This window comes from Leptinotarsa decemlineata, unplaced genomic scaffold (genome assembly GCF_025532065.1).
Source record: "Leptinotarsa decemlineata unplaced genomic scaffold, Ldec_3_MD MMD2_tig00026299_RagTag_RagTag, whole genome shotgun sequence".
In the NCBI taxonomy this organism is placed as follows: Eukaryota; Metazoa; Arthropoda; class Insecta; order Coleoptera; family Chrysomelidae; genus Leptinotarsa; species Leptinotarsa decemlineata.
The window spans coordinates 6386939-6398744 of NW_027412676.1; the positions used below are offsets into that span (position 1 = coordinate 6386939).

General features: G+C 34.0%; 1 protein-coding gene across 1 annotated transcript in view; it reads left to right on the top strand.

The window, feature by feature from the left end:
• Positions 1-5199, top strand: part of LOC111505297 (phenoloxidase-activating factor 1-like) — a 43271-nt gene extending 38072 nt beyond the window's left edge. Inside the window, exons 6-7 of the mRNA XM_074180624.1 lie at positions 409-501; positions 4419-5199. Coding sequence (XP_074036725.1) covers positions 409-501; positions 4419-4738 — 413 coding nt within the window. The 3' untranslated portion in view covers positions 4739-5199. The remainder of the gene's footprint in view (positions 1-408; positions 502-4418) is intronic.
• Positions 5200-11806: the final 6607 nt, after the last annotated feature.

Genomic DNA, 11806 nt, shown 5'->3' on the forward strand with positions numbered 1-11806 from the left:
TACTTCAGCTTCTTTATGAATAAGTGGCAAACCTGTACTTGAAAACCTAGAAAAATTAAAGTGAATACATTGAATATAAATTGGAAGGGAAGATATTTTTAGGAGAGTATAATTCTTGGGAAAAAACCTTTTTGGTAGTTTCTCACATTTTTTGTGTGAATCTGGGAAGTAGAGAGCCAAAAAGCATCTTTCCCACGAATATTGAATACATTCAGCGCTATCACAGCTTTTAAAGAATTATTATATAAAAATTGTTGTACCAAGATGAATTTTTGAATCCCGATATTGAACTGATTGGCGAAATATCTGTAGAAAGGTATTTTTTTGAAATGTAGAGTGGAATAAGCCCCAAAATGATTCATTGTCATATGATTTGTTCATTCTGAACCATATTCATTTTTTTTTCAGAAAACGTTCGACCGGTTTGTTTACCCATCGACAATTCAAGAGATGCAAAGTTCAGATACGCAACAGTCACGGGTTGGGGAGTCACCGATTCAGGTTGGTATAACTTGCATTTCATCAAACAGAAGAATACTTTCATTACTTTTCTCAGTGTGAAAGAAAATTTGCAAACAATTTTCCAAACTTTCCTTCTTAGGGTTCACATAATTTGTTTCTACTGATAATATGTTAAAAATATGTTGAAATATGTTTTTTTTCGTTAACCAGCTGTCGCACCTCTACGAACGACAATCCTCAGAAGTCGAAACTTGTTCGAGCTGAGGACTAACGAGGTCTTACTTTTCAACGTGTGATTCCTAACATGAAATATAAGAGATACATTTCATTAAAAGTAGTACCACAAGACCTCCAAATTTTATCGATAAATTTTCATTTTTTAAGTGAAACTTTGTTATATAAAATCACTATGAGAGCAACCAGCTGATGGATTGATTGATATTATTTGATGATAATAAGTTTGAGTTCGAAAAAATGGACATTTATCTGAAAAATTTTTTAGGTCGAGTGGTTTTCGTGGAAATTATTTCCTGAAATATTCCCAGCCGAATGCATCGATATAAATACAAAATATCATTTCCCAAATTAAATAATTCCATGAGCTGCATAATGAGAAATTTCAACAAGAACATTTGTTTGAAAGTACAATTATTTAATACACATCGTTCGAATATAATAACAGAGGACCTACGTGACTGACTGAACTCGTATTTTTGAACAATAGGATTTCTTCGTAAAATATATCGTGCCTTAACATGAGACCGCAAAGCCGGCACCCGAGTTACCCGACATACTTTAAATGTCTAGATGCATTAATAACTCTATTTCAAGTTAATTGCTACTATTCAGAATGATGTTTCGATTCGAAATAAATTTCGATTAAGATGTTAAAATTTCTGAATATCATATATGAATTGTTGGTATTCTAAGTGGATATTGAATCGAAATATTGTCTTATTTTCGTGAGGTAATAAGAATCGGTGAAGTATGGCAATTCATTTTTCATTTATTTCGTATCTGTTTATTGTTTTGGTGATTTTAGGAATCATACGTTAAAAGGCAAGACCTCGTTAACCTTAGCTCGCACAAGTTTCGACTTCTGAGGGTTGCCGTTCGTATAGGTGCGACATCTGGTTAACGGAAAAACAGATTTTAAAACAGATTTAATTGATTTGATTTTGATAATTTATTGGCGAAAAATAAAAACTCAAATTCGTATCCACAATTTATTATCACTCTCGGATGTTATAATGGTAAAACCATCAATCAATCAGTATGTGTTTCGAACCTATATAGGCTCATCATCAGCTAATTATGTAAAATTCTACAATAAAAGAAAAACAACATAACGATAGTTAATACAATGAAGTATGAAATACTTACATGGAGAAGAAAATATTTTATAATGAAGAAAAAAAATTGTCACATGTTACCAATGAAGAAATGGTCACAATGACATGTCAATAATAATGATAAAATATTTGTTTGAAGTAGTGAAAACGACGGAAGTTAATACATCATATCTATAAAAGATTGAACTATGAAAATCATAAAACGGTACATGAAAACGAATCATAATGAAAAATATCCGTACTAAATTGAATGAGAAAGGAGAATCAACTGTCAAAAATATATAAAGAGATAAAATCGAGATGACACGAAACAATGACAAGAGATTTGCAAACACAGAACATAACAAAAGAAGGACTACCACGTACATATCGACTCGTGTTCTGAGCAAACAGACCTCTTAAAAAAATCTGTTTAAAATATGTTTTTCCGTTAATCACTTGTCGATCCATACGAACGACAATTCTCAGAAGTTGAGAAACTTGTGCGAGCTAAGGACTAACTTGTTATTCCTAACACGGTTGCAGAATCATCTCAGCTTCGACCAGATAAATTCTGTCGAGAGAAATATCTGGTCGAGACGGGATTCGAACCCACGGCCTTCCGATCGTGAGTTGGGCGCACTACCCCCGCGGCCAATTCCACAACCATACAATTCCATAAATGCCATCTTGTTACAAAAACTAGTGAAAGTAATCCTATGAGTTGAAATGTGAGTCAATAAGGTTGGAAGAACAATTGTTCCGATCAGCAGCTTCTATTGCCTAATGAAGAAAAGGTGTTCAACAACTGAAACTGACCACCAAACAACTGTACAACCATACTAATAAAAGGAAAAATAAGGTTTTATGGATGATCAAGGCAGGGAAAATTTAGTTGAAATTAGGAGAATTGAAAAACTTTTGGCAATCAAATTGTACATGTTCATTAAGAAACATAACATTAGTTATAGAGTTATTAAAAGCAGGGTTGATTTCAAGAATTTCAAGTAAATCAGGTAAAGTGCCTTTTTGGCAAACGTGTGAAATGTTTGAATCAGAATCAATATCAATAATATGGTTGTAATTAAGAATGTGATTAGAGATCGAACTCTTAGGGTTATAATCATTCAAGTGCAAACTTCTGAAATTGTCATCGGTCACGTCAGCACTCACATTTTCAAAATAAGTAAATAGTAAATCTATAAGAGAGACATTATTTTCAGAAATCCGGATGGGACCATCAATTCTCTGTATAAAATTAACCGTGTCTGTTATTGCTCGTAAGTCTCTAGATAGCTTAAAATTCGAATCTAAAAAATTTATATTGAAATCGCCAGTATATATCATTTCGTCATAATCATAAAATATATTGATGCGAGTATCCTCGAACTCATTCCCCAAATTTTCCGGAACGTCTATTGATATTGAAAAATACTCCTTGACTCATCTTCTAAATGTACAGGAAGAAATGTGATTTGAAAAAATATTTTTTCATCGTCTACTGCGATACAACTATAGATATCAATAACCTACATTAACTCCATAGCGGAGTTAATGTAGGTTAACTACGGAAAAGATCAGGGTTTTTTAAACTTCGAAAGGTAGTGAGGTAAAGATGGTTATCAGGAATTTTCCTATATGAAATAGATTTTCAACAGGCAATTCCTATCACAAAGTCAATAGTTCACGCAGTATTTGTAAACTTCTTGTTCGGTCGAAACATTCACATAATTCATTTCAATTATTCATTGAAGTTTCTGATATGAATTTAAAATAACTATCGATTGGTTTATGTTTGGTAACAGTATTCACATCAGAAAACGGATAGAAATCACTATTTAAAAATTATTCGGTCGGTTGCCAGGTGGTTCGACATGGGTGCTTTGTTCACTCACTCGAATTGACTGCCGTATTGGTCGGTGGTTCAAGCCCCAGTATGAACGATCGATTTGCACTTGCTATCGTCCAACCCGTGTTAGGAATTACACGTTAAAAGGTAAGACCTCGTTAATTCTTAGTTCGCACAAGTTTCGACTTCTGAGGGTTCTCGTTCGTACGGGTGCGACAGCTGGTTAACGGAAAAACAGATTTTTTTTGATAACCTTTACGTACTCTCCCTCTCGATATAGTGACAATTACTATTTTTGGAGAAACTTCAATTTCAAAATTTTTTCAAATGAACTTGTTCCATTTAATGAGCTGTTTCCATCCATTTCGATTGATTATACTTTCGAAGGTTTTTTATCATTATCATCAGATTATGTCATTAAAATGCAACCAAACTTCACTGAATTTATTATTGATGATGTTTCTCAATGATAGTGAGTTTTCTTCAATACCTTTTTGACGTATTCAAAAAACATTTTATTGTGAGATTTTCACTAAACAATTTTACAGAAACGTTACACGTGTTTCGCCATACAATGGATTTTTCAGGCGAGTCTTTCACTACCATTGTATAACGAAAAACGTGTTGCGTATTCGTAAAATCATTTAGTGAAAATTTCACAATAAAGTGTTTTTTGAATACGTTAGTTTTGACTTTTCATCAAGTATCGGCCAATTCCATTATATATAATAGCTTTTTGAAAAATTTCAGATTCATAAGACCATGTTTTGTTACAGGTCAAAATAGTATGGTTCTTCAAAAAGTAGAGTTGCCCATCGTTAGCTTAGAGGATTGCAGAAACGTCTACAAATCTGAACCAAAAGCTAACATTAACTACTTACAACTTTGCGCTGGAGGAAGAGATAAAAAGGATTCTTGCCCAGGAGATAGTGGAGGACCTCTACACGTAGCAGCTTATATCAATGAAGCAACACGATATGTTCAACAGGGTGTTGTGTCATTTGGACCACGGTTTTGTGGCCTGGAAGGTTATCCGGGAGTGTATACCCGAGTGGCCTATTATATGGACTGGATTTTGGACACGATAAGACGTTGAAGTAACAGAAGACGCGATAAGATGAATTAACTTATCAGCTGAATTAAAAGTGCTATATCTATATATTTATTTGAATGCCATATTTGGCCTGTGTTCTATTCGAAAGGTTCAATTCAGTATTTTTGAAACTTGTTTTTGAACCTTATTTTCTATGTATGTGTTGTTCTCTTAAAATCTTAGAGAAATTGATCTGACGCAACCGTTTCAAGGAGTCATATCATCAAAATAGACTGGATCTCATTTTTTTATTGTGTACAACGAAATAAGAAATTCAAACAAGTGGATGAAATAAAAAGGTATTAGTAGCTCGAGTATAATACTACATCTGTGTCTTGTTTCTTCATTTATTTATACTAGCCTTATAGTTTCAAATAAGAACTTGAATCGTTATTTGTTTTATCAACGCATATATTCTTCTTATTATTACAATATATTGATCTGTATGATTTTTATATTTTAAACGTTTATTTATTTTAAAATATTTTGAATTCATCCTAAGACTGTAATTCATAAGTAGTGCTGTGTGCACTGACCCCCCGTCAAATGAACATGTTGATTCTGTGTACATATTGTGTCGTGAAAGTGGAAAAGTCTACGAAAATATAAGCTCATATAATGAGCTGCTTGAATTGCTACTTTCGCACAGGCACCGCTCTCAGACCGCCTCATGGATTTTTCTGTAGTGCTTGTGTTTTATCCTTCCTCAAAAAAGGTCTGTTTCAATATAATTGTCACGTGAGCACAAGCAATGGAAGGCAATCAAGGGTTCCAAATGGTATGTGAATATATGAATGTGGTATGTCTATGAGGATGTCGAGTTGCAGGGGTATACAGATTATTTTGGAAAAAAAGTTTTTGGCTTTCTACTGCTCCATCTTGATACAAAAAAATGTGGAAATCTTCCAAAGAAAGGAAGGAAGTAATCAATTTTAAAAATAAGTAACTCTATAAATGGATGTGTAGATCATACAAAGAAGTAACTTGCATGATCTACACATCCATGCAAAGAAGTAAAGTGCATGATCTACACATCCATTTCCATTCCCAAAAAATTAATCATTCCTAAAAATATAACCCTCTCAATATATACAGATCAGTTCTGAACGTTTAATATTTCAAAGTTCAGACAAGAGACAAAGCAAGCTGTTTGATCGCTCGTTTTCAATACCGCTTATGCCGTCCTACGACTACATAAGCTGAGTTTGCACATCAATAAATCTACCAGTTATATATTTATACCAGAATCAAATTATATGTATATCTTCAGATTATGTTCATCATTGATATAATTTGATTCTGGTATAGTTTTTATGCAGTTGAGTTGTTTTAGGTAGGTTTCTGTGTGGTAGATGTGTAATTACTTAAAATGTTTGTTATCTATTTAACATGTTGAACAAGTTCTAATAGTAATAACGAGTGTGATAACAACGCAGACTTTTTCCTGTGTAGTGATTCCAATAGGAATGGTGAACAATGATAACAAGAGATACCAGTGAATAAGATTCAGATGCATTTGAATATTGAAACACAAAGAGTATGTTTCATTGTATATAAGAATCTTCATCTCAAGTTTCATTTCGAGGGAAACAAACTATTACAAGCAACATCAGATTTGACCAAAATTTTTTTCTCAACTGTACGCAAAATAGTCAAAAACATACCTTAAGTACCAAAGACGCGATTTAACAAAATCAGTGAAAAAAACAATATATGACTGTTACAAAAGCAATGAGAATCCTACAACTAAAATCATAAGGTAGAATACCTACTTCCTGCCATAACGTGAGCTGCTTCAGAATTGGATAAAGAAACTAGGATTTAGATTTGAAATAATAAACAAACGTCAAGCAGTTATGGAAAACAGAAGAATAGTGAAATTGCGTAACAAATACTTAGAACAAATAACTGAATAACAAAAAAATTTCTATTTGGACGAAACTTGTTATGACACATGCCTGCAAAGGATCGCGACTAATCATTGTGCATTGCGGAGGAAGTAAAGTATGTGCAAAGTTGACTATCCGACATGGGAGCTGATATTTCCGAGGAATTTGAGGGTGTTGAGACTGGCCTGAACGAATTGTTCTTTTAGATGATTTGATTTATAGCCAGTCTTCAAGTATGCCCACTGACTATACGTGAAAGATTTCTTTCCTTTTACGAGGAATTGGGCAAATTTGGATATGCAGTTGGTTACCTCGTTCACAGGCAGATGGAGCAACGACAAACCTGTTGTTTGTTGTAGTCTTCAGCTTAGTTCGAGGAATGATACTCTGACGGAATTCGATTTTCAATTATCGGAAATCATCGACTTCATGTTGATGATATACACTACCTTGCACTGACGAGTGGCCAAACAGCCCGAAACCGGTCTGCAAGTGTGTTCCAATAATTGAAAATCTATTGCGGCAGTTGTATCGCCAACAGCATATGCAGGAATAACTTCAGTGAAGAATCCTGCACTGACACCTGTCGGATATAATCCAACGCCCTTCGTGGTATTAGCCAGGGGAGTAGTTGTTTTCTGATAGGTGTCAGTCCATTAACCTACTGTGTAGGGTGTTGAGACTGGCCTGAACGAATTGTTCTTTTAGATGATTTGATTTATAGCCAGTCTTCAAGTATGCCCACTGACTATACGTGAAAGATTTCTTTCCTTTTACGAGGAATTGGGCAAATTTGGATATGCAGTTGGTTACCTCGTTCACAGGCAGATGGAGCAACGACAAACCTGTTGTTTGTTGTAGTCTTCAGCTTAGTTCGAGGAATGATACTCTGACGGAATTCGATTTTCAATTATCGGAAATCATCGACTTCATGTTGATGATATACACTACCTTGCACTGACGAGTGGCCAAACAGCCCGAAACCGGTCTGCAAGTGTGTTCCAATAATTGAAAATCTATTGCGGCAGTTGTATCGCCAACAGCATATGCAGGAATAACTTCAGTGAAGAATCCTGCACTGACACCTGTCGGATATAATCCAACGCCCTTCGTGGTATTAGCCAGGGGAGTAGTTGTTTTCTGATAGGTGTCAGTCCATTAACCTACTGTGTAGGGTGTTGAGACTGGCCTGAACGAATTGTTCTTTTAGATGATTTGATTTATAGCCAGTCTTCAAGTATGCCCACTGACTATACGTGAAAGATTTCTTTCCTTTTACGAGGAATTGGGCAAATTTGGATATGCAGTTGGTTACCTCGTTCACAGGCAGATGGAGCAACGACAAACCTGTTGTTTGTTGTAGTCTTCAGCTTAGTTCGAGGAATGATACTCTGACGGAATTCGATTTTCAATTATCGGAAATCATCGACTTCATGTTGATGATATACACTACCTTGCACTGACGAGTGGCCAAACAGCCCGAAACCGGTCTGCAAGTGTGTTCCAATAATTGAAAATCTATTGCGGCAGTTGTATCGCCAACAGCATATGCAGGAATAACTTCAGTGAAGAATCCTGCACTGACACCTGTCGGATATAATCCAACGCCCTTCGTGGTATTAGCCAGGGGAGTAGTTGTTTTCTGATAGGTGTCAGTCCATTAACCTACTGTGTAGGGTGTTGAGACTGGCCTGAACGAATTGTTCTTTTAGATGATTTGAATTATCTAATTTGTGTAATTGATGACTTGTTCATTCTGTGGAAATTCATGATCACTTTAATGAAATGAATGAAATGAAATGAAAATTAACTAATAGGTTGAATCCTAAAAACGTGGTTATATAGGGAGTTTGTAGGTAAGCTGGATGGGGAGGTAATTGAATGAACAGAAGTGCCAAATATAAACATTTCAACACATTATAGAAATTACCGGGGTTGTCAACCACCCGCATCATGTAAATGATCAGATTAACATAAGAACATTATTAAAAATATGTAGGACATTGATGCTATCAATATCTGACGCGCTCGAGTATGTCCATGCAACATTATTTTTTTACATATTTGAAAATCTATAGTCGCTACCCCCACCGATGAAAAGTTACATATTATAAAACATTTTTTTCTTCTTATCATCTAAGCTTTGCAACCTAATATGTCTCTATGACGCTCCAGTAAATCCCCATTTTGCATCGTGGGCTACCCTACTATTGAATATAGAATAAAAAAAATACTTTTGTCTAGTTTCTACTGTGTTTATTTATTCTTTACGACCGGTTTCGGCTTATAAGGCCATTTTCAAGTAATTACCACAAATTGTCAAGTTGCGTCTTAAATAGGTCGTTGAGCGTCATGCACTTGGGGTCCTTGTACAATTTATTTATTTCCAACGCTTCCAATAAATTCATCTCCCTTCCTTTGTTACATGTATGAAGAATTTTCATGTTTCCTTTATTTATTGTATGGTTTGTTTCTTTTAGATGTTCAATATATGGCTGATTTTTTATCTGATGATACATGTTCTCGGTATCTTATATCGAAGTTTCTGCCTGTCTGACCTGTATAAGCTGCTGGGCAGTCCTCACATTCTAGTCTGTATATGCCCGATTTTTTCCATTTATCCTGTGCTGACCCACGGTGTGTAATGATAAGGCAACACTTCACTTAACACTTTATTCACTTCCCAAGACTAACAATCAAAATCCCAACTTCATCCCCGAGATCTGCACTCGCTCGGTGCTTGATTCATACTCCCCCAGTCGCCTTTGATTATCCAACCTTTCCCATGATTCATTCCAAAGCAGTGGTGTCGGTACGCTGCCACATATCCCTTTTGGGTTTTGCGTTGAATAACATGTTTCCTAATTTGAATTGAAGGGGTTATATTTTTAGGAGTGATTAACTTTTTTGGGAAAGAAAGTTGTTGGCTTTCTACTACTCCATCTGATACAAAAAAAGGGATGAGAGAATCTTCCAAAGAAAGGAAGGAAGTAATCAATTTGAAACCCTATACATGAATGTGTAGATCATGCAAAGAAGTAACTTTTAGACACAAACTGAATATGATGACAAACACGATTTACAACAAATTTGAATGAGTGTATCACCTTATCATTAAAAAATTTCCATTGTTGGCAGTGATGGTTCATAACAATGGCGATATTGGCAATATATCTGTTCTGTTTAAAATCTGTTTTTCTGTTAACCAGCTGTCGCACCCCTACGAACGACAACCCTCAGAAGTCGAAACTTGTGCGAGCTAAGGATTAACGAGGTCTTACCTTTCAACGTGTGATTCCTAACACGGGTTGGACGATAGCAAGTGAAGATCGATCGTTCAGACTAGGGCTTGAACCACCGACCAACACGGCAGTCAATTCGAGTGAGTGAACAAAGCACCCACGCCGAACCGCTTGGCTACCGACCGTTCTTTTTTTACTTTTTATCGTTCCAATAATCATTTCTACATTTACTCACTTGACATTTAACTTGTTTCAACTTGATTAACGACACATTTATTACGTCACAATTTATTCACAAAATTTGTTCTATTCAGATTAACAAATGTTTTTCGTTATCTGAATCAATTTGTTTGATGAAAATTTATTAGCATTGTTTGATATGTGACTTTTTTTCAGTTATCAGAATATTCACTATAATTTCTGCAGAACACGAATGTAATTGTTTGTTGATAACAGTAGTTACATGTGTATCGTTTATTTAAATAGATTTTCAATAAAATACGTAATGATATCTCTATTCTCGCATACATCAAATAAATTAGCGTTGAAATCCGATCTTTTCAGCATAACCGCATAGTCGTACGCCTGGTTGACAATGAATCATTATTGTTTTCATAATAAATGCTCAATAGATCCCTACATCCCTCAAATTTCATAAGAGAAAATGATTTTAATTTATTAAATTATTATAACAAAGAAATAAAATTGATAAACACTTTTATCAATCTACTGGACCTAACTAAATGAATTTCCTAAATAGGTTTTTTTCCTTAACCTAATTGTTATTATTTGGTAATATCTTATTACAATTGAAATAAATCAAAAAATTCACAAGCAAACGTACTTTAAGTATATATTTCAGTTATTTTTATGATTTTGTCCATCATTAAAACTATTTTCCTGAGCAGAGTGTTCGCTATTTTTTGTCATCACTTTCCACTCATTTCCTATTTTCTATAGATAGATGTGAACCTGAATTACAAACAGCTATCAATAAAATTAATGATATTATGATCAGAATATCTGAATTCTGATCATAATATCTGAATATCTGAATAAAACGAAAGCAATGATAATTACAACAAAACATAAACATAATTCAATTGACAAAACATCTACCTATAACTATAAATATTTACAATCAAAAAATTGAAATTGTCGAGGAATTCAAATATTTGGGGTTCATCGAGGATCGAACAGTGACTATGAAAAAACATTTTAATTATATCCACAATGAAATTGCTAAAAAACTATTTTTCTTTGGCGGTGTAAACAGTTGCTTACTGTTTCAGACTCCCATTACAGTTTTCAAATCAATCATTCAACCACATTTCGATTACTGCGCTACTTTACTATCACAACTTGATGCAAATTGTTAATCGTTAAAATCGTTATATTTCAAACAAATTATACAAATCATTATACACATGGAGAAAACTTCTTTCCCTTAAGGCGCCAACTTGGTGATTGGGAAAAGTGCTTGTTTTGGAGTTTTCAATTGCAATGATTAACAATTTTGAAATATCAAGAGGCAAAATTAAAATTTGAAGCAAAAATAGAAAAATGTAAAATCCTCAATCAATATACTTTATTGTCTAAGAAAAGATATTCTTATTGACAAAGCTTTCTATAATCTAAAGTCAGTACATGATAGAATTTGACAAATAGTATTCTATATATCACAGGTCAACAAATACAAAAATGTTCACAACATAATTAGTGAGCATCATCGTAAAAATATTTTATTTACATATCTTATTATAATCTAAAATGAATATTAGTATAAATGAATTTGTAAATAGTATTCTAGTACATAAAGTGAGTTGCCAAAAGCAAAAATTTATGGCAATACAATAAAGTGAGCATCATCGTAAAACTTCTGTGAGATACTCCTGAACATTTAGTAAAGAAATTGCGCTAATTAAGAGACAAATAAATTT